General features: G+C 50.8%; 2 protein-coding genes across 4 annotated transcripts; both read right to left on the bottom strand.

The window, feature by feature from the left end:
• Positions 1–223: 223 nt before the first annotated feature.
• Positions 224–16,648, bottom strand: LOC103977299 (3-ketoacyl-CoA thiolase 2, peroxisomal-like). 3 transcript variants are annotated; one of them, XM_018822995.2, is made up of 10 exons: positions 16,515–16,648; positions 16,187–16,263; positions 7,885–7,969; positions 7,677–7,803; positions 7,371–7,585; positions 7,178–7,285; positions 7,015–7,092; positions 6,670–6,801; positions 6,488–6,584; positions 224–456 (listed from the first exon to the last, which is right to left on the bottom strand). In XM_018822995.2, exons 1-8 carry the CDS (start codon positions 16,602–16,604, stop codon positions 6,739–6,741), a joined length of 843 nt encoding a protein of 280 aa, XP_018678540.2. In that variant the 5' UTR covers positions 16,605–16,648; the 3' UTR covers positions 224–456; positions 6,488–6,584; positions 6,670–6,738. The 3 variants fall into 3 exon arrangements, with proteins under 3 accessions (XP_018678540.2, XP_064967591.1, XP_064967593.1); XM_065111519.1 differs by having other exon boundaries at positions 6,682–6,801; XM_065111521.1 differs by having other exon boundaries at positions 6,670–6,768.
• A 1,270-nt stretch (positions 16,649–17,918) lies between these two features.
• On the bottom strand, positions 17,919–21,919 carry LOC135614304 (probable pectate lyase 8). The gene is made up of 7 exons (XM_065111507.1): positions 21,753–21,919; positions 21,540–21,611; positions 21,106–21,171; positions 19,452–20,094; positions 18,869–18,972; positions 18,594–18,732; positions 17,919–18,507 (listed from the first exon to the last, which is right to left on the bottom strand). Exons 1-7 carry the CDS (start codon positions 21,866–21,868, stop codon positions 18,286–18,288), a joined length of 1,362 nt encoding a protein of 453 aa, XP_064967579.1. The 5' UTR covers positions 21,869–21,919; the 3' UTR covers positions 17,919–18,285.
• Positions 21,920–23,026: the final 1,107 nt, after the last annotated feature.

Raw genomic sequence — 23,026 nt, 5'->3', positions numbered from 1 at the left:
GAGTGAACACGAACGAAAAATGGTGCTCTTGCAATTCCGGCTAATATTGTCAGTCTCATGATCAAAGCAGGGTAGGCAAACCTTCCATCAATATGCAACAGTGAGATGCAACCACCTAAACCTAGTGGAACAACTAAAATAACTGGTTCACCAAATTGATTGGAAGATAGATCCATGTGTTGCATGGAACTAATCATATCCAACATCAACTCTATCAAAGGTAGGCAAAGCAAATTGAGAATGTTTCCATACTTGAATATCTCAATCGGTCTTGATTGGATGGGAGAAATCAACAAAACAACATTGGATATAACCATGGTTTGTTTTCTCCAAGAATAAATGGCATGATGAACAAATGGATGCCAGACTTAAAATGATGTTGTAAATCATACAAGAAGTTCAAAAGGACCCTCCACAACTGCGATTTTGGAATCACCCATTAGAAACCAATTTCACCTGCAAATGACCATCGGTGGTTATCACATAAGTGAATGACTGCTGAAAATATTATTGATTTTAACAATCTTATTCGCCCACAGAGTTTTCTCTCTAGCTTACTCTTGATTAACCATGCATTTACAATCATTTCATACCAAATATGAACCACGTATAAATTAGTATTGTCTACCAAAAGGTCGATATCTGCCAAGAAGCTTTCAGCATGCAAGAAAAACAAAAAAAAGTGGGCTAAGATAGGACATTCTTCTTTTTGTTACATACATGATCTAAAATCATACAAGCATAGTACCATTTTTAAATGGAAAAAAGATTTGAGATACTCCTGCAAGGTGAGTCCTTCTCAACACTTGAATTACATAAACTGCAAATACAACATGATTTAGCAGCTTAAAGATCACTTTTGCAATATCAGTCTACTAAAGAAACATAGTCATCCATCCAGGCTTTGAAATAGGTCTGAATACTAAAGAAACATAGTCCAAAAGTCTTTATCAACTTCCACATTGGAAGTTGATAAAGACTTGGACTGACTTATTTAAGAGTTTGATGACTATACTACCATTAGTTGGATTTCAACATTTTGAGCTAGCGAGTCAAGTCCAACAAGATAATGGGTCAGTTATCCCATCAAGTCCATTGGTAACTATGGTTATCCAATCACAAATTACTAAACCAAAATGGTTTTCCTCATAAGTAAACCTATAACTACACTATCATTAATAATAATCAAAACATACACAATATGAGCACATCTTAAAATGAGCTAAAACTTGCATTAGTCGTGTGATACCTGTATGGCACCTTCTCATAAAAGATCAACTTACTCATAACCTCGTGGTTACAAAGGACATGAACAGAAAGAAATTGAGTTGGTGACAAGTGAATGCCTGGCCAAACTACGGCCTGTGTTCTTTTGAAAACGTGAAATTGGGACCGTAGAAGCAGCACTGAACAACTGATATAACAAAACTAAATGGACACTTTTGCAAGCTCAAAACAACCACATAGCAAAGGGCACAAGGCAAGTCAACCCCCAAAACCCACACGTGACCACTGCTCATGCACGCGACTGCACACAATCGGCAGACTGCAACCCAACCCGTACGACCATATTGTCACGGACTTAGCTGGTTTTGCCTAAGCCGTGCGGCACCCTTGCATGTCCGTCCGTAAAAGTCAGCCTCCCCGAAGCCTCTCATGATCTCTTAGGACCCACAAAAGAGAAAATGCCTCACTCGGGATCCACAAGCAAAAATTTTCGAAAACACTTCATAGACAATGCAAATTACAAACAGACATTACAAGCTCTGAACAGTTGCACAACAAAGGGTCAAAATGATCCATTACAGACCGAATAACTCTCGCAAGTGTCCACATGACACAACCTTTATTTACAAGCCTATGAAGCCCACCAAACCCAACTAAAATGGGGTTGCTAAACCTTCGACCATTACTCTACATGCTGTGCAAAGCATGAACAAACAGAAAGACACGGATATACATAGGTATTACATCAAACATCCTGTTTAGAACTTTGTCCGTGACATTCTCCCCCACTTATTCCTTCGACGTCCTCGTCGAAGCCTTTGCCGACACTGCAACTCCTCGTCTTTGTTGAGTCTTCAATCTTTTGCTCCCGCTGCAATGCGCCTCTTGGCTCCCAGCTGCTCTCCGTTGCTATTTTTGAGTAGTCGAACCTTTGATCCGCCATGCTGCTTCAACTCGCCAATGACTTTGACTCTAGTGTGGGGTTGGCTGAGTTGTGTTGATCCTTTGCTGATTCCTACGGATCCTCCAGATGAAGGAAAAGACCATCCTTACTATGCGCCAGTCTCTCAAATACCACATGCTGCTTGAACTGGGTGGATGCTTGTTAGAGCTTTAACAAGCATTGCCTCGCAAACTTTCGAAATTTTTTGTGTCCTTCCTCCACAAAATTTGCCCATTGACTCTTCTTACACTTAGTTGTCACTTAGTATCACTGATCACCGTTGGTGATGATTTGACAACTATTGTCTTCCATTATCTTCGAAGGGTCTTTGAACCTGTGCAGAGTTCCTCTACTGGATAGATAAGAGAATTGGGGTACTCAGTTTCGCCCATTCTCTTAAGAGTTGAGAAGTCAAAGGTTACTTGACTTCGCCGGCCTCCTCGAGGTTGTACTCCATGCATCGAGCTGGGTACTGGCCTTCGCCTGCTCTTTGCTCACAATTCTGAAGCACTTGAAGTGTTTGCACTCCTTGCGTTGAGTTAGTTACTATGATTCACCTTCTCAATGCAATCGAACTTCTGGAATGCATGAAGTTTTCACCCCAACTTGGAGTAAGTCTCTAATAGTTTTGGTCACCTCTGGGATTGTACCGTCTTCTCCATCAACCCGGCCGCCTACTCCACTGAGTAGCAAAGGTACAGCACCGCGTACTGCTTGCTTCGTTCCTTGGTCGTGCACTCTTGCATGACCCGAAGTCCATCACTTTCGGCTATCTTGATGAGAAGCTCGTTGACACCGGTCTTACGAAGTTCCTTGGCCTCTGCCCTTCAGCCTTGTCTCGGTACTTGGAGTTTGCCTCTGCATGCTCCACCTCCTCGGCCCCTTTCACGACCAAGTGCTCTCCCTCCATGAGAGCAAGGGATCAATGATTTTCACGGAAGTCCCGCCTCTGCGGTACCATGGCGCTGTCATGCCCATGGCCCTACTATCCGTCGCCTCGGATCTGCATCCCTTTTCTTCACGATCAGTAGATATGTCTCTGTGGCACTCCTCCGAGTCCACCTCAATTCTAACTGATGCTTGATTTTGGGTAGCTAAGTCCCTCTGGACTCGTCGTCGCTTCCTCGCCCCTTTCGACCCACTGCTTCAACATCTCTGTGTTCTCCAAACAGCTCCCTTTGGTCGATGGAAAGACAGACTGCAACTCTCATGCATGGCCTCTACCATCACGTTGTAGGATTTGCACCGATTTTGTTCTCCTTAGCTTCCTTGGTAGTAACGTTCGCTTACTCAACCTTGTCATTTAACTTGCCGAGCTCCCTTGAGCGAATATTGGCTCTGGAGCAGTCCAACTCTCCAGCTACTTCGATCATACCTCTGCATAATCAAGTCCCTCCCATGAGACTCACTGGTATTTGCATTCGAACTTTTCCATTGATGGAACACAACCCCCATATGCTGATGACCAAGGCTTTCATCCAATGCAAAACTCGATGCACGCACGGAAGACCCGCCTCTGGGGTACCATGGCCTTCACTCCTTGAATCCATAGCCCTTCTTACCGTCGTGTTATTCACCGAAGTGGAGCTTCCAATAGCTCCCGATCATACCTTCGTATAATCTAGTCCCTCACGGGACTATGTCGTGTGTATCGCATTGCCACGAACTGTTTCACCACGATCCGCTGCACCATGTCGCCTCCTGGTGGCATCTCTATTGCATTCTGATCCTTGTAGGATGAACTCGAATTGTGATCCCTCTATGTGTGGCCTCTGCCAATACATCGCAGGGTCTCTTCCATCTATGATTTTGTTCGCTCCTTTGGCAATCGACCTTCATCCACCCACTCTTGGGTCACACCTAGATGAAGCACCGCTCTAGGACAGTCCGTCGCCTAGTAGCTCCCGAAGTCCACCGACTTCGCTGTAATTAGTACACCATTGTCTGGATCCTGGGCCTCTGCCCCTACCAGCATAATCTTCGCTGCGCACCGCTTCCTGCCTGGCAACTTGACTGGCAACACTGTGGCATATTCTTCAAGAGTACGCGTCTCCGCGTCCTCTTGCCCCGTGTCAAGACCTTCTGAACCCAACTTTGCCTCGGCAAGTTGAGTCGCCTTCGTTTCTCCATCAAATGCTTTTCCGAGATAAGGTGCATGTGCCCAGAAGCTCCCTTCGTCTTTGGCACCATGCAAGATGAGTTCGCTCCATCAGAATGAAGGACCCATGGAACAACATGATCCTGATCTTGCCTCTGCAATAGTTTATGTCCTTGACCTATGTCGAAGGAAAGCTATGTGCCTCCGCTCCATGTGTCATCTTCTATGCTAGCTCCCTTCATGCGACTTGGGTACTTCGCCAAGTTACACCCAAGTTGCTCCGCTCCTCGTTTTACATTGAGTTAATGGTGGCCCTTACGCCCACCATTCCACGGGTCAGCCCTCCCTTGAGTCTGATCTCCATATTGACTTCAAGCGTGCCTTCATTTGTGTTGCCTTAGATCGCTCCCCCACTTGATCTCGCAATGCATCCACTAATGCATTCTCTCAAGCGAGATCATGCGACGACTCCTCGTCGCTTGCTCGGTCCATTGAGCTTCGTGGAGTTGTTGTTTGTTGAGGTACTCCTCCTCAACATGTGCAGTCTATTGCACATGATTCTCCCTCTAGAGAAACCGAGATCTATCCCTCCTGGATATCTATCCCGTTGGAGCAACATCTCTCTTTGTTTCGAAGACCACCATCCCCTTGGACTACTCTGATTTGCTGAACAAACTGCGCATTGTTCTGCCTCCTGCAAACGCACTTGCTAAATTGCGACTCTACGTCAATACAGTCCCCGCTGCACCACTCAAGGCTTAGCAACATGCTGAACTCACTGCACACTTCAGCCTCCTACGGACGTATCCTTCACATGCCGAAGAGAAAGTTTCAATGCTCCATGACACCGAGTTTCGGTCGCCTTGGGATGACCACGAACAATCCATCGTCCGCATACAAGCCCATGCATGAGTACCGAATTCTTCGAGTTAGCAATTTCCCTCACCTCTGTGAACTTTGCACAACTCTTTCGGTCGCTGAGCAACTCATTCCACCTTGCATGGTCTCAACCTTTACCAAGCGCCTCGCTTGCCTTGAGGACCATCAAGTATAGTTGTCAACGTCGAGCCGTAGCTCGAACTCAGCCATCCCACCCTTTGTGCGCTCCACATTCTTCCCAGCTTGCTTGTTCTCGTGGTGCCTCTTGCGCGAAGGGTTGGCCATTTCTCTGAATGCCAATCTCAGATGCCCGCTCCTTCGAGCGACTCCTTTTTCCTACATCTCCATGCTCATTTTCCCCCAAACGGTCGCGCGTGTGCTGACTGCCCTCAACGCAGCCCCGCTAGGTCCCCCTCGTTTGCACGTCAAGTGTTTCTATGAGTGCTTGTCCCGCTCTGATACCATCTGTCACGGACTTAGCTGGTTTTGCCTAAGTCGTGCGGCACCCTTACGTGTCCGTCCGCAAAGGTCAGCCTTCCCGAAGCCTCCCATGGTCCCTTAGGACCCACAAAAGAAAAAACGGGTTAGAAAAAATGCCTCACTCGGGATCCACAAGCAAACATTTCCGAAAACACTTCATTGACAATGCAAATTACAAACAGACATTACAAGCTCTGAACAGTTACACAACAAAGGGTCAAAATGGTCCATTACAGACCGAATAACTCTCGCAAGTGTCCACATGACATAACCTTTATTTACAAGCCTAAGAAGGCCACCAAACCCAACTAAAATGGGGTTGTTAAGCCTTTGATCATTCCTCTACATGCTGTACAAAGCATGAACAAACAGAAAGACACGAATATACATAGGTATTACATCAAACATCCTGTTTAAAACTTTGTCCGTGACAATATGCCACAAGCACGCATGACTAAGAAAAACATATTATTTAGGTGTGTTTCCCTTCAAACTTGAACTTATCACATAACCACTAGTTATAAGGTCAGCCTCATACCGAAACTGTTTTTCATATCATTATCTCAGTAAAGCTACAAATACACTCCCTATGGCATCCAACAAATCATACACTATATGAGCATATACCGAGTCGGCTAAGGAAGAATTGATCTGCGTCTGAGAAAATGCATACAAGACAACTTGTATACCTTCTCTTTCTTCCTTTCTTTTCTTGTGTGTGCGCACATGCATGTACAACATAAGCTCAATTAAGCAATGAGCAAGACCTCAAGCAACCATTGTCATTGACATGGATGATTGATATAGAAAACTAGTACAAGAATAAATTAGTTTTGTTAGTGAAATGAAGGAAATTTAACCTGAATACACCAAGTATAGGAAACCCTTTTTGCATTGCTACATCTCTCCTCATCAAGAGGACTGCTCCAGCACCATCACTTACTTGGCTTGAATTGCCTACAATATATTATTCCGTCTTAATAACCACTAATAAAGAACTAGCTGGTAACAAATTTATCACATAAAAGAAACACTCTATTACCAGCAGTTGTACCTCCATCCTTCTTAAAACTGGTTTTAGCTTTGCCAAACCAGATAGAGACGTTTCTGGTCAGATTCCATCAACCACAGAAATTGTCACCTGCATTTCATCCCCAGTTTTTGGGTCTACAATCTTCAAGAAGTAAACCATATCATCAAAACCACACACCCAAGGGAAGACAGGTGCAACAGCTTTAAACTGAGGGCAACGGTAATTACTTTCACATGGTATATGTTGGAATGCTACAGTTATTTAATGATTCAAGGCCAAAATATATTTAATTACCAAATTAGAGAGAGAGAGAGAGAGAGAGAGAGAGAGAGGTGTTGAAATAGGATAATTCACCTTTGTGGTCACTGGAATTATTTCTTCTTTAAATTTACCAGAAGCAGTTGCAGCAGCTGCCTTCATATGAGATTCAACCTGAACAAAGAAAAATATCGTAAGAATGAATTTAAGATGACAAATTTATTAATAGGACGAATATAATCAATGTCCACAGACTCACAGCAGCCTGATCTTGTTCTTGTCTTGCCACACCAAATTGATAAGCAACATTCTCAGACGTAATTCCCATGGGGAGCAGACAATCTTGGGCTTTTTGAAACTTGTTTACCTAAAGCACTCAAAGACAAAAGCATGTAGTAGAAGACAGAAATGCAGAAACTAACTGAGAACTGAACAAGGATCAAAGAACATACCTTTGGGTTTATTGAACCCTCCCAAGACAACATATTTGCAGTCATCGATTCTAACCCAGCACCAATTCCTGGAACTATTATGCAAGCATAAAAGTGGTAAACCAAAATATTTTTACCAATATCATAGAATCCAGCTTTAATAGCAGCAGCAACATCAGCAACTGCCTGAAGGCCTGATGAGAACTGTCTGTTCACTGTTCTTACTGGAACAGTTTCTATGGGGGAAAGAAAAATTCATGCCGTAAGATGTTACAATAATGTACATAAAATGCCATCAATGGCAGAAAAAACAGGGAGTCAAAGTACCAGGAAAACCAGCATAGAATGCTGCCATCTTGAATTCAGTTGCTCTTTGAGAGCCTGGTGCCAGTACAGCACCAACCACAATATCACCAACTTCATTTGGATTCAGACTAGTTTTATCCAACAACGCCTAAAAGAGAGAAAATGATTCCAACATTATCTCCATTCTGTAGTCACTATGTCATGAAACACAAATATGAGAAAAACAGACCTTCAGCTCAGCAGTAAGCAGTTCCTTAGGGTATGTATCCTTGAAACCCCCTCTCTCAGACTTGCAAATTGCAGTTCGGTATGCACTATAATATAGGGTAGTAGGATTGAGAAACATTGAACAGAGATTATTGAAAAAAATACATAATGTGATAATTTATAGCAAATCACGGTGACCAATATGCTGCACAAAGGAATAAGAAGGCCCTACTGGCTAGGGACAAAAGTCAGAAAAATCCCAGCATTGAAGTACTCAAAACCCAACAGGAGCAAAATTTAGGGAAAAAATGGCAAATCATCAATGGCCTAAAGTTTTGGAATGAAGCATATTGGTTACTGATATGGCAAAAAATGGCAGACCCAGCACAGCCGGACGAGACAGAAGCAGGTAACGGTTGAAGCTCGCCCATACCCTGCGATCCCCCGATCTCCCACGCAACCCCCTGAGCAACACACTGCCCGAGGCTCTCCATACCCTGCATCAGCTCGGCCTCCCACACAACCCCAGCGGTAACATCAAACCTCCTCTATAAATACCCCTGAGTCCTAAGCAAAGAGGGGGGGAACTCACTCAAACACAAAGCACTCAGAGGCTCTTCTTCTGCCTCATCCACAACACCCTCCACATCTTCTTCTAACTTGATCGTCGGAGGGGTCGGGCCGAGCTCCCGGCCTGACCTGTGTGCAGGTGCGAGACGGTGTCGCCTCTTCCCGAAGCTGCGGCGGAGCTGCCTACCGACCTCGGAGCTGCCTCCCGACCCGAGCCGCCGACCCGAGCCGCCGACCCGAATCGCCGACCCGACCTGTCGAACCGACCTCGGAGCTGCCTCCCGACCCGAGCCGCCGACCCGAACCGCCGACCCGACCTGCCGAACCGACCTCCCGACCCGAACCACCGAGCTCGGCCGCCGGGAGACCTCGAGGAGCGCCCCCACGGAGATCACCGCCTTCCGGACCCGAACCCAGCCGCGACGGCCCCGAGGCCACGGCTAAAAAAGTTACTTACCGTAACATAATGGCGCTAGAAGGAGGGCCCGAAATGACGGTACGTTAGCTTTCTCCTGGTTGCTCCACTGCAGCCGACCTGCACCAGCCGCAGCGACTTCTGGGGTCGGTCTCGGCTTCTCGGCCCCTCGGCCCCACGCGCGCGGCCAGCCCGCGCGTCTCGGCCACTCGGCCCCACGCACGCGACCAGCCCGCGCGCCTCGGCACCTCGGTCCCACGCGCGCGCCTCACGCGCGGCCAAACCGCCCGCGTCCCACGCGCGCGGCCAAACCGCCCGCGTCTCATGCGCGCGGCCAGCCCGACCGCGCCGAGCGTCTCGGCCACTCGGCCCCACGCGCGCGGCCAGCCCGCGCGCCTCGGCCCCTCGGTCCCACGCGCGCGGGCAACCCGCGCGCCTCGCGCGCGGCCAAACCGCCCGCGTCCCACGCGCGCGGCCAAACCGCCCGCGTCCCACGCGCGCGGCCAAACCGCCCGCATCCCACGCGCGCGGCCAAACCGCCCGCGTCCCACGCGCGCGGCCAAACCGCCCGCGTCCCATGCGCGCGGCCAGCCCGACCGCGCCGAGCGTCTCGGCCACTCGGCCCCACGCGCGCGGCCAGCCCGCGCGCCTCGCGCGCGGCCAAACCGCCCGCGTCCCACGCGCGCGGCCAAACCGCCCGCGTCCCACGCGCGCGGCCAAACCACCCGCGTCCCATGCGCGCGGCCAGTCCGAACGCGCCGAGCGTCTCGGCCACTCGGCCCCACGCGCGCGGCCATCCCGCGCACCTCGGCTCCTCGGTCCCACGCGCGCGACCAGCCCGCGCGTCTCGGCTACTCGGTCACGCGCGTGGCTCGGCCACAAGCGCCTCGACCCCTCGGTCCCACGCGCGCGACCAGCCTGCCCGCGCCGAACACCTCGGCCACAGCCTACCCGAGACCTCCTCGGCCATGGCATGCCCGAGAGCTCCTCGGCCACAGCCTACCCGAGACCTCCTCGGCCACGGCTTGCCCGAGACTTCCTCTACGCGGCCTAAGTAGCTCCTCGGCCATAGCATGCCCGAGAGCTCCTCGTCCACAGCCTACCCGAGACCTCCTCGGTCATAGCCTACCCGAGTAGCTCCTCGGCCACAGCATGCATAAGGAGAGATATGGCGTCGCTTGAGAGACTTGGCCCATGCGCAGCCAACATGCTGCCTCGCTGCCTCGGCCACTCGGCCCCACGCGCAGCTAACACGCTGCTTCGCTGCCTCGGCCACTCGGCCTCGTGCGCAGCCAGCAACCAGCCTCGCTGCCTCGGCCACTCGGCCCCACGCGCAGCCAACACGCTGCCTCGTTGCCTCGGCCACTCGGCCCCACGCGCAGCTAACACGCTGCCTCGCTGCCTCGGCCACTCGGCTTCCTGCGCAGCCGGCAAACAGCATTGCTGCCTCGGCCACGCGGCCTCATGCGCAGCCAACACGCAGCCTCGCTGGCTCGGCCACTCGGCCTCATGCGCGGCAAACACGCTGTCTTGCTGCCTCGCTGCCTCAGCCACTCGGTCTCATGGGCAGCCAACATGCTGCCTCGCTGCCTCGGCCACTCGGCCCCACGCGCAGCTAACACGCTGCTTCGCTACCTCGGCCACTCGGCCTCGTGCGCAGCCAGCAAGCAGCCTCGCTGCCTCGGCCCCTCGGCCCTCGGCCACTCGGCCTCATGCGCGGCAAACACGCCGCCTTGCTGCCTCGCTGCCTCGGCCACTCGGCCTCATGCGCAGCCAACATGCTGCCTCGCTGCCTCGGCCACTCGGCCCCACGCGCAGCCAACGCGCTGCCTCGCTGCCTCGGCCACTCGGCCCCACGCGCAGCTAACACGCTGCCTCGCTGCCTCGGCCACTCGGCCTCCTGCGCAGCCGGCAAGCAGCATTGCTGCCTCGGCCACTCGGCCTCCTGCGCAGCCGGCAAGCAGCATTGCTGCCTCGGCCACTTGGCCACATGCGCAGCCAACACGCTGCCTCGGCCACTCGGCCTCATGCGCAGCCAGCAAGCAGCTTCGCTGCCTCGGCCCCTCGGCCCTCGGCCACTCGGCCTCATGCGCAGCAAGCTGCCTCGCTGCCGCGGCCATTCGGCCTCGTGCGCAGCCAGCAAGCTGCCTCGCTGCCTCGGTCACTCGGCCTCATGCGCAGCCAGCAAGCAGCCTCGCTGCCTCGGCCCCTCGGCCCTCGGCCACTCGGCCTCATGCGCAGCAAGCAGCCTCGCTGCCGCGGCCATTCGGCCTCGTGCGCAGCCAGCAAGCTGCCTCGCTGCCTCGGTCACTCGGCCTCATGCGCAGCCAGCACACTGCCTCGCTGCCTCGGCCACTCGGCCTCGTGCGCAGCCAGCACACTGCCTCGCTGCCTCGGCCCCTCGGCCCTCGGCCACTCGGCCTCATGCGCAGCAAGCAGCCTCGCTGCCGCGGCCATTCGGCCTCGTGCGCAGCCAGCAAGCTGCCTCGCTGCCTCGGTCACTCGGCCTCATGCGCAGCAAGCAGCCCGCTGCCTCGGCTCCTCGGCCCCATGCGCGGCCAGCCTGCCTGCACCGAGCTACTCGGCCATATTCACTGCCGAGTCTGTCTCAGGGCGGCTTACCGACCAGGGTCTCGCCCCTCGGTCGCAGCTTGCCTGCGCCGAGCCTACCTCAGCACGGTCTGCCCGCCTGAGCAGCGCCCGCAGCCTGCCTGCGCCGAACCCACCTCAGCGCGGCCTGCCCCCCTGAGCGGTGTTTCTCGGTCGCAGCCTGCTTGCACCGAGCACCTCGGCAGCTCTCTGCCGAAATCCCACCTCAGCGCGGCCTGCCCGCCTGAGCGGTGCCCCTCGGTCGCAGCCTGCCTGCGCCGAGCACCTCGGCCAATCACTGCCGAGATCTACCTCGGCGCGGCCTGTCCGCCTCTATCGTGTACCTCGGCCGCATGGTGCCCGAGTCCACGTCCTCGCGTCCTGCCCGCCTGCGTCGTGCTACTCGGTCGCATGGCCCTTGCGACCACGCCTGCGCGGTCTGCCCGCCTGCGTCGTGCTCCTCGGTCGCGTAATGCCCGAGACCACACCTGCGCCGCCAGCCGCCTGCGTCGTGCTCCTTGGCTCCATGTTCCCGAGACAGACCAGTGCCGCCAGCACGCCCGCGTCGTGCCCCTCGGCTCCATAAACCCCGAGACACGTCTGCCCGGCCAGCCTGCCCGCGCCGAACTCCTTGGCCATATCCACTACCTTGCCCACCTGGGTTACATCCCTCGACCGCAGCCTGCCTGCGCCGAGTGCCCCGGCTCCACGCTTGCCAAGGCCATCACCTCGGTCGCGTAATGCCCGAGGCTGCCACCTCGGTCGCATAATGCCCGAGGCCTCGAGGCTCGGCCCCTTGCGCAGCGAGCAGCGCGCTGCCTCGGCTCCTCGGCCTCATGCGCAGCCAAACACGCTGCCTCGGCCCCTCGGCCCCGTGCGCAGCCAACACGCTGCAGCCAGCACGCTGCATCGACCCCTCGGTCCCATGCGTGGCCGCCCGCCTCAACTGCTCGGCTGACGAAGCAACACGCTGCCTTGGCCACTCGGCATCATGCGCAGCAAGCAGCCCGCTGCCTCGGCTCCTCGGCCCCATGCGCGGCCAGCCTGCCTGCACCGAGCTACTCGGCCATATTCACTGCCGAATCCGTCTCAGGGCGACTTACCGACTAGGGTCTCGCCCCTCGGTCGCAGCTTGCCTGCGCCGAGCCTACCTCAGCGCGGCCTGTCCGCCTGAGCGGTGTCCCTCGGTCGCAGCCTGCCTGCACCGAGCACCTCGGCCAATCTCTGCCGAGACCCACCTCGGCACGGCCCGACCGCCTGTCGTGTTCCTCGGCCGCGTGGTGCCCGAGGCCGCGTCCTAGCGTCCTGCCCGCCTGATCGTGCTACTCGGTCGCATGACCCTCGCGACCACGCCTGCGCGGTCACCCCGCCTGCGTCGTGCTCCTTGGCTCCATGTTCCCGAGACAGACCAGTGCCGCCAGTACGCCCGCGTCGTGCCCCTCGGCTCCATAAACCCCGAGACACGTCTGCACGGCCAGTCTGCCCGCGCCGAACTCCACGGCCCTATCCACCTGGTTCACGCCCCTCGGCCGCGGCTTGCCTGCACCAGCTCCATGCTTGCCAAGCCCACCACCTCGGTCACAGCCTGCCTGCACCGAGCACCTCGGCAACTCTCTGCCGAAATCCCACCTCAGCGCGGCCTGTCCGCCTAAGCGGTGTCCCTCGGTCGCAGCCTGCCTGCACCGAGCACCTCGGCCAATCGCTGCCGAGATCTACCTCGGCGCGGCCTGTCCGCCTCTATCGTGTACCTCGGCTGCATGGTGCCCGAGTCCGCGTCCTCGCGTCCTGCCCGCCTGCGTCGTGCTACTCGGTCGCATGGCCCTTGCGACCACGCCTGCGCGGTCTGCCCGCCTGCGTCGTGCTCCTCGGTCGCGCAATGCCCGAGACCACACCTGCGCCGCCAGCCGCCTGCGTCATGCTCCTTGGCTCCATGTTCCCGAAACAGACCAGTGCCGCCAGTACGCCCGCGTCGTGCCCCTCGGCTCCATAAACCCCGAGACACGGCTGCACGGCCAGCCCGCTTGCATCATACTCCTCGGTCGCGTAATGCCCGAGGCACACCAGCGCGGCCAACCCGCCTGCGTTGTGCTCCTCGGCCCTCGGCTTTACGCCACCCGAGTCCACGCCTGCGCGGCCAGTCCGCCTGCGTCGTGCTCCTCGGCTCTTCGGCTATACGCCACCCGAGACCACGCCTGCGCGGCCAGTCCGCCCGCGTCGTGCTCCTCGGCTCTTCGGCTTTACGCCACCCGAGACCACACCTGCGCGGTTGCTCCGCCTGCGTCGTGCTCCTCGGCTCTTCGGCTTTACGCCACCCGAGACCACACCTGCGCGGTTGCTCCGCCTGCGTCGTGCTCCTCGGCTCTTCGGCTCTACGCCATCCCGAGACCACACCTGCGCGGTTAGCCCGCCTGCGTTGTGCTCCTCGGCCCTCGGCTCTACGCCATCCCGAGACCACACCTGCGCGGTTGCCCCGCCTGCGTTGTGCTCCTCGGCCCTCGGCTCTACGCCACCCGAGACCACACCTGCGCGGTTGCTCCGCCTGCGTTGTGCTCCTCGGCCCTCGGCTTTACGCCACCCGAGACCACACCTGCGCGGTTGCTCCGCCTGCGTCGTGCTCCTCGGCTCTTCGGCTCTACGCCATCCCGAGACCACACCTGCGCGGTTAGCCCGCCTGCGTTGTGCTCCTCGGCCCTCGGCTCTACGCCATCCCGAGACCACACCTACGCGGTTAGCCCGCCTGCGTCGTGCTCCTCGGCCTGCGGCTTTACGCCACCCGAGACCACACCTGCGCGGACACCCCGCCTGCGTTGTCTTCTCGGCCCTCGGCTCTACGCCTCCCGAGATCACGCCTGCGCGGTCACCCCGCCTACGTTATGCTCCTCGGCCCTCGGCTCTACGCCTCTCACCTGCGCGGTCACCCCGCCGGCGTTGTGCTCCTCGACCCTCGGCCCTACGCTATCCCGGGACCACACCTGCGCGGTCACCCCGCCTACGCTGTGCTCCTCAGCCCTCATCGGCTCCATCGGCCCCGAGTCTAACCCTGCTCGGCTTCCTGACTGAGTTGCGCACCTCGGCCCCGTGTTGCACGAGATACGTCCGCGCGGCTAGCCCGCCTACGTCATACGCCTCGGATATGCATGACCGGCCCACCTGAAGTAAAAAGCCATGCATCGGACCCCCTGCATGCAAGAACCGACGCATAGCTCCTTTCGGGGGGGGGCATATGATATGGCAAAAAATGGCAGACCCAGCACAGCCGGACGAGACAGAAGCAGGTAACGGTTGAAGCTCGCCCATACCCTGCGATCCCCCGATCTCCCACGCAACCCCCTGAGCAACACACTGCCCGAGGCTCTCCATACCCTGCATCAGCTCGGCCTCCCACACAACCCCAGCGGTAACATCAAACCTCCTCTATAAATACCCCTGAGTCCTAAGCAAAGAGGGGGGGAACTCACTCAGACACAAAGCACTCAGAGGCTCTTCTTCTGCCTCATCCACAACCCCCTCCACATCTTCTTCTAACTTGATCGTCGGAGGGGTCGGGCCGAGCTCCCGGCCCGACCTGTGTGCAGGTGCGAGACGGTGTCGCCTCTTCCCGAAGCTGCGGCGGAGCTGCCTACCGACCTCGGAGCTGCCTCCCGACCCGAGCCGCCGACCCGAGCCGCCGACCCGAACCGCCGACCCGACCTGTCGAACCGACCTCGGAGCTGCCTCCCGACCCGAGCCGCCGACCCGAACCGCCGACCCGACCTGCCGAACCGACCTCCCGACCCGAACCACCGAGCTCGGCCGCCGGGAGACCTCGAGGAGCGCCCCCACGGAGATCACCGCCTTCCGGACCCGAACCCAGCCGCGACGGCCCCGAGGCCACGGCTAAAAAAGTTACTTACCGTAACAGTTACATAGATCTTTGGCAGAAGGTATTGATAGTTGAACCAACTTTCTCTTCATTTTAGGCAGCAGCAGTTCACTCTATCAACTTGTCTGCATTTAGAAATGAGGTAAGAAGCAACATGGTTAACACTATTGCAAGTGCATAGGTCAAATGGTACGTAATCTTCATGGCTAAAAAGCAGATTTTTCGTGTATGTTACTAATTTGCTTTAGAATGCTTCGTTACTTTTGCCAATAAACCACACAGGATTTTTACGCAACTGGAGAAAAGCATCATTATGACCAAATTTTAAAATTTATTTTCCAGTGTGTGATCGTTCCGTTCTTCCCTAACAAATGAACGACAGTTTCTTCTCATCTAACAGTTAAGTCATGCTACGAGCTTCTAGAAATCTACACAACCATTTATGATCGTCAAAAAATCTAAAGAAAGAAACAATTTTTTTCTTCCCTAACAAAAGATTTACAGTTCTCATCTAACAGTTCAGTCATGCCATGAGCTTTTAAAAACCTATACACAACAAATTCCAAAGATAAACACAACCCAAAGAAAGAAACAATTTTTTCTTCCATAACAAAAACATTTACAATTTCTTATCGTTTAAGAGTTAAGTGATGCTACGAGCTTCTAAAAATCTACAAGAACCAACTGTAAAGAGTAGCACAACCTAAAAAAGGAAACTTAATTTTCTTCCCTAACAAAAGATTGGCGGTTTATTTTCGTTTAACAGTTAAAGTCACGCCACGAGCTTCTAAAAAACTACGCGGGACCAATTCCGAAGATTAACAGAACCTAAAGAGAGAAACGAATTGGCCTTGAGTACTGAGAATGGATCAACATATAATAACTTACGCGACAACCACGACGTCATCCCCAAAGCAAGCGTTCCTCTGATAGGCCGCACTGTCGCTAGCGGTACAGAAAGAAGCCTGTAATCAAGATTTAGAAGGGCCCAATTGAACTAGGTGTCTAAACCAGAAAAGAAACCTAATTTTCCCTCACAAAGCCAACCATCCAACTATTCAAACCCAGAACCCAACCCTCAGATCAGGCGACCAACCCAAACAAGCAACAAACGAACCAAGAGTCCCCTCTGACATGGCGATTTACCACACCACGAAAACAAACCCAACCGATCCATGGACTCTCCGATCGAAAGAGAACGAGGGAAGCCTCTCACCAAGATCAAAGGGGAACCACCGGGGGCAGAAGAAGGGGAGGGCCGGAGATGCTGGAGGAGGACCTGCTGCCGATCGATCGCCTTCTCCATCTTTTCGATATCTCGTCGATATCAAGCGCAGACAAGGAAAAAGCGTCAAAGCAACACGTGCAGTTATGGGGAGGGTTCGGTCGCCAATCACGCGCATAAATATAGTTATGCGCATATATACACTCTATGTGTGCTGATGGGATTGATAGGATAAGGCGAAGCGGTGTTGCTTGTATGCGGACGCAGGCATTCCCATCGGAAGTGGCGGGAGAAGATATGAACGGCGGATCGCAAGGTAACGGATTCGACAAGATTCGTGCGTAGCTAGGCGGGGAACTAAACTAGTTATCTTTATCATTTGAGTCCCTAACTTAAAAAAAATTATATTGATATTCCTATAATTACGAAAATAAAACATATAAGTTTATTTACCCTAATATCATCTATTCTATCAATAAAAAAAAAAAAAATTTAATGTTCTAATTAGTAGTGGCGAATGTCGTTGGGAGGTACGAGTGGCTATTGTGGATGAGAAGAGCGACTACGAGAGGTAAGGGACACTCTACTTCTGTGTCGATATTGACGTAATTATCGAGCGGTGTCGCTCAGCATCGACGGTCCTTTCATTGCTTCATAACTATGTCGAAGTCGATGCAGATATAGAGCCGTACTGCTTGACATCTACATTAACGACCCTTTCATCACTCAACAACTATGTTGACACTAACGTAGATGCAAAACAACGAAATGATCATTCGACAACTGCGTCAACACTAACGTAGATATAAAACAATCCTCATATCTTGTCGTGCCTCTTCTCATCCACAACATCTACCGATGGCTCCTAATAGCACTATCATCCGTCATATCTTCTATCACCACTAACTATAACGTTAAATTACATTTTTATTTTTTATTTTTATTAATAAAAATGATAAAATTATGATAAATTGACCTAGATGTTTCACTTTCATAATTATAGAAATATCAATTTAACATTGATTATGTAAAGATCTAATTACCAAAAGTAATTAACTAGATGACATAATTAGTCCCATATGTATATAAGCTTAAATTGTGACCTCTGTTGCGCTGAATCAAGAACCGAGGAACTGAGGAACCATGACATTATATAGCATTAGTTTATCTAGAACAATTTTTAGATGCTTCACTGTCATTCATTTATTTATAAAAAAAAATTATGTCAAAATTTATAACATCCAACCACAAATACAGCCATTATAATGCCAAAATAAAGATACACAACACAATACAACCTATGAAGTCACAATATCTTCTGCAGTTTCTACACAAGGCAACAACCACGGTTGCGGGGAAAGAAGCCCACAAGAACAGATGAACACTAGCAGAGACTAGACCGTAACTAATATGTAATTCTTCTTTATTATGTCAATGCAACCACCAAACTTACATGTATGGCAATGAAACGAATAGAAATGTATAATTAAATCTATTTACGACGCTTTACTTACTGCAAGGAAAGAAGCTGTAAAGAAATAGAGAATAAAAGAGGAGAGTATAAATATTAGAAACTAAAACACTGAAAGTAGATATAAAGGAATAAACAACACTTCTGCATGCGCTCCATATTATGGAAGCAGGCGGAGGTTGGGCGATTGGAGAAATGGCATCGTCGACAGTGTAACGTAAAAGTTGTAACACTGTCAAGTAGAGATTCACTTTCTTCTGGGTATGCCATTTTGCCGCAGGGCATGCCTTCTTAGCATTGTGTCCCAGCTTGGCAAGACAGGGCCCCAGCATCAGAAGTCAATGTGCCAACCATTGAGGAAGACTTGGCTCCAAGGCTGGAGGCCCTTGCGTAGCTAGTTGAGGCCCCTGCACCAGAGGGGGTAAAATAAGCACCATTTAGCAGGAGGTCACCCTCAGACCTCCAGTTCCAATTCTTCCACAAGCTTGCATCTGTGTCCACCCTTTTTGTTACCTATCCAAATCAAAAGTATAGACAGAATAGATTAATCCAAATTCAAGCAAAATCCTTGAAACAACGTGGTCGGTTGCTTATTGTACCTCCTTTGCGAATGGATTGGTCGGGGCAAGATATCGGTTGCCCTGGCTGTTGATGGTCGGGCTTGCACTCCCACCAATGGCATACATCTCCCAGTGTGTGTAGTCATTGTTTACCACATGGAAGTAGCCATGCCTGCACCTGTAAGTGCCACAAACATTCGTCACTTGTAGTGATTACTTCTGGTATCAATTAATTGTGTTATTCCTGTAATCGCACATATAAGGAAACAATGCATCGAACTATATCTCTGGTGCTCGTGAATGCAGTAAATTACCTGGGCATTCTCTGAATCAGTCCCTCACCGAAATGGTTAAATGCGATTGTAACTTGCATGGACTTGTCTCTTTCATAAGAATCACTGTGGCCCAAAAGCATTACCTGTATCGATTTGGCCAAGAATGTCGGCAAGAGACAATTTTCAGAACTCAGATAAATCGACCTAGTTCAAGGCATTAAGCAACACGGCACAGTGAAGTTGCAGTCACTGCAGACCTCTAAATTTATCTACCAATGTCTATAAGTAGTAGCAACGATCACTAAGCTAAAAGAGCAACTTGTCTGTTTCAGTGTTCCATAGTGCCAATCATAACATCGATCTTAAACAAGAAAGAAGTACTGAAAAATAAGGTGATTTATTGTTGGATTTTTCTTATCCCAAAAAGGAAGTACCTCTTGAAGTTGGATTTGGAAATTAACATTTTCGTAGCTACATATTTTGATATCTCTCGCTTAGATAGTGCATGCAGGTTGTGAAAGAAAAAGGATTAGGTGACCAGTATGTTGTATAAAAATAACACCTTGTAGAAAGATCAGCTGTCAGTACTGAATACAACAAGAGCAATGCAAGAGAGGGATACCTCGTTGTGGTGGGTGAAATAGTTGTTGGACACTGTAATCGCGGTGGAGCCCATGACAGCATCAACCAGCCCATCAGCGCAGTTGGAGAGAGAGCAATGGTCCACCCAAACATGGCTGGAGCCGAAGATGGAAACACCATCCCCATCAGCCATGGTTCTCCATCCATAATGCGAAGGAGAGCTGCGGACCATGGCATTGCCGGTCGGCTTGCAGTCATGGATGTGGAGGCCGTGGATGATGACGTTGGTGACATACTGGATGGTGATGCAAGCTCCATTGGCAATATGGACGTTTGCGCCGCGGCCATCGATGGTCTTGAAACTGTTCATGATGAGCTCCTGGTCGAGCGTGATCACCATGTCACGCTCAAAAGTGATCCACAGGGGGTCATCCTGGACGACCGCGTACCTGAGTGTTCCCGGGCGTGGATTCACGGGATCATCATCCCCGGAGTCCGTTACCACGTAGAATTCGCCGTCACGGCCGCCGATGGCATTGCGGCCGAAGCCAATCCCGCAGTCAGCCAGCGTTTTCCGGTTAAGATGCCAGTCGGGATCGCACCGCCAGCAGTCGTCGATTGGGTTGCCTGTGCCGCACGACAGATAACCAAGAGACCTCCGAGCTGTGCTGTTGCTTATGCTCCTGTCAGCAAAAAGTGAACTCAATGGAGGACTTATGCCTGCTACTGAGACTATGTATCACAAGTACCGGCTGAATCCACAGAAACCGACACTTGTAAATCGATAGAGGCTATAAACGTCAGAATACATCGATCAATCAGTCAGCTGCAAGGAAAAGCCGGTAGGGTCATTTCAGTAGAACGAGGATCATATTGGAGACCTACTGCAGCACCTTTCAAGTAAAAGTTTCTCTGGGTCCACCACTACTGTGTGAGCTAGCTGATCATGCGAGGAATGGCAAAAAGGCTGCTGTTGATGCAAGATGGGAGCTTTGTATTACTCGGAAGAACCAAGGTGATGCATCGCGCATGCCATGCAAAGGTGGAATTATTAGTGAGAACTGGTAACAACAGTGTTCGCCTGTACGTAGGCCTCCAGATTGCAAATCGAACACGTCGAGGGATCATCAAATGGCCATGAACAAGAAAGAGCGCATGTGGACAATTAATTCTGGTCGTGGGAAGGAGTCACAGCGATTCAAGAAAGGAAATAATTTCATAAAGAAAAAGCAACAAAAATAATGAATAAAAGTTTTTTTTTTCTTCTTTTTCTCCGAGATATGTATTCTTTTGTACACGAAGAGACCCATGAACAAAACAGAACGCATGAGAGCGACTAGTTCTGATCCTCGAACTTGAAACAGCCCGAGAGTTCCAAGATAGAAAAATGATATTATATTTGACGATGTAAGAAAAGAAGAACAAAAACAATTGAGTAAACAAATATGAACTATATATATATATATATCTTTTTTACATGAGCATACTCTTAAATCTCCGACCAATATAAGTCCATCTAAGAGCTTACTCCACTTGAAAAGATATGATCTTAATTTATAACTTTTTTAAAAGAAGTTCTGAATACAGACATTTCACTCTGATATCATCATTTTTTTTTTTCGATCTTATTCCATCATTAAATATTTATGTCGGTAAATATTGTCAACAAATATAATGAGGTGGTACAGACTTACATGTGAACAGCGGAAGCAATCTCTTCCGGGTCATCAACTGCGGCTTCTGCCATCTTAGTTGCAGTCCTAGCACAAGATTAAGCATGCGAGGGGTGAGCAAGTCACATATTAACACAGAAAGAAATCGACACTTGGAGGTTGTCGGTCAATCACAGAATCGAAGTCCAAAAAATGTGGGGGAAAAAAACCTAATTGAACGCCGACGAAGAGGCGACCAAGCGGGAAGAGGGATGGGAATCGAGAAGCGAAAGAATCCGTGATGTGATTTAGAGAAAGCGATGATGGTGACGACGAAGAACCAATAAAGAGCGATTGGAACGAATTAAACGGTGATCGAGGGGGCGGGCCCTGATTTCTTGTGGATCAATTGGAATGGCCCAGATCGTTCAAGAAACGAGTCCCAAGGGAAACTGAACTGGGAGTTCCGCGCTCACCTCGCCTCCATGGAAGAAGCGGCGCTCGTGGCGGCGGCCTCTCTCGAGATCCTCCGGGAAGCTCCGCCATTCCTGCAACAAGCCCGAGAAAGACAGAACTCGTGAGGACAGTCTTAATCCGATCTATGGGGCTCTGCTCCAAACAGGAGCGCCATGTTCAAACCCAAACATTCCCGTTTCGGGGGAAGAAGCTCGGAGACGATGGAAATGCACCTCGAATCAGAGGATCTCTCGCTTCCGGTCCATCCCAAACCTCCTGCTAAGGCCACCATCAACCCAAGAAGCAGCAGCAATAGTAGTGTGGGATTCGATCTCGAACACACCGCCATTGCCGCCCTCTCTTTCTCTATGCTAGGAGAAGCTCTTAGAGGGGCAGTTGCTGAGAACATCGCAGCGGGATCGCCATTTTTATAGGGGGCGACGTCGGATATCTCCTCTCTCTCTCTCTCTCTCTTCGCTTCTCCGAACGGAGCTAACGGTGCCGTTAATTAAGACGGCATCTCGCGCCAGCCGACACCGTGAGAAGACGCCGTGTCGCTGTCTCCTCGACCAACTTTAACGGCAGCTTTAACCCACGCGTCGCTCCCAGCCACGTCGGACGTCGGACCAGCAGAAGCCCCCCGCGTGTCGATAATTGGTGTAATTATTTGACGTGGATCGTGGCATGTGATGGATGTGCATTTTGAACTTTTTTTCTTCTTCTTCTAATTTTGGCATTTGAATTCTTTATCATGTTCGATATACTTAATACATAAAAAGTATGGACGATTTTCTAAAAAATATTTTTTTAGGTTTATTTCGGATGATATATTTTTTATTATTTTCAAAGAGTAATTTTGTATTTCTAATGTTTCAAAAATATCTTTTAAAAAGCTCTTATTTTTTTTCTGACAATATCTAAATTTTTTTCACTAACTATTTATGATATTTTGTGGGTTGATTTTTATCAACAAAACATTATGTAGTATTTTTTTAAATAATATATAATATTTTTTAAAAAATAATATATAGTTGATAGGGAATATATTGACAGTCAACTATCATCTGATACATAATCATCATATGAAAACTATTGTGGAAGCAAAAGATCCAGGTTACTCTCTATCCATCTGTCTAACAAAAGTGTAAGATAAACTATTTGAGACTATCTCTCCCTATGACACATGAACAAAAAATTAAGAGGAGAATATTGGAGTAGTTATAGATTATCTCCTTTTAAGACTAGATATAAAAGTTAATCCCCGATGTTATTAAAGACTAAATAAGTAAAAACAAGATTAAAGACTAAATAAGAAAAAATAAAAAAAATATTATTTTTAAAATATATTAGAACATTTCTAAAATTTATCAAAACATAGCTCTCTCATAAATTACTTTACAAATTTTTGAAAATAATAAGGTTTTAAGACTTATGATGATTTAAACTAATTAAGACTCACTTACAATATTCTTATACAAAATGATAATATTTTTATTTCTTGTTTATT

This window comes from Musa acuminata, chromosome BXJ1-3 (assembly GCF_036884655.1).
Source record: "Musa acuminata AAA Group cultivar baxijiao chromosome BXJ1-3, Cavendish_Baxijiao_AAA, whole genome shotgun sequence".
NCBI lineage: Eukaryota > Viridiplantae > Streptophyta > Magnoliopsida > Zingiberales > Musaceae > Musa > Musa acuminata.
This window is presented reverse-complemented; position numbering and strand designations above follow the sequence as displayed.

Coding starts and splice junctions, on each gene's coding strand:
- LOC103977299 (XM_018822995.2), bottom strand. CDS start 16,604: ATGGAGAAGGCGATCGATCGGCAGCAGGTCCTCCTCCAGCATCTCCGG. Junction 7,970..16,186: donor GATGACGTCGTGGTTGTCGC/GTAAGTTATTAT, acceptor CCTATATTATAG/TGCATACCGAACTGCAATTT. Junction 6,802..7,014: donor TAATTCCAGTGACCACAAAG/GTGAATTATCCT, acceptor TACTTCTTGAAG/ATTGTAGACCCAAAAACTGG.
- LOC135614304 (XM_065111507.1), bottom strand. CDS start 21,868: ATGGCGGTGTGTTCGAGATCGAATCCCACACTACTATTGCTGCTGCTT. Junction 21,612..21,752: donor GAGAGATCCTCTGATTCGAG/GTGCATTTCCAT, acceptor GGCTTGTTGCAG/GAATGGCGGAGCTTCCCGGA. Junction 21,172..21,539: donor GCTTCTTCCATGGAGGCGAG/GTGAGCGCGGAA, acceptor ATCTTGTGCTAG/GACTGCAACTAAGATGGCAG.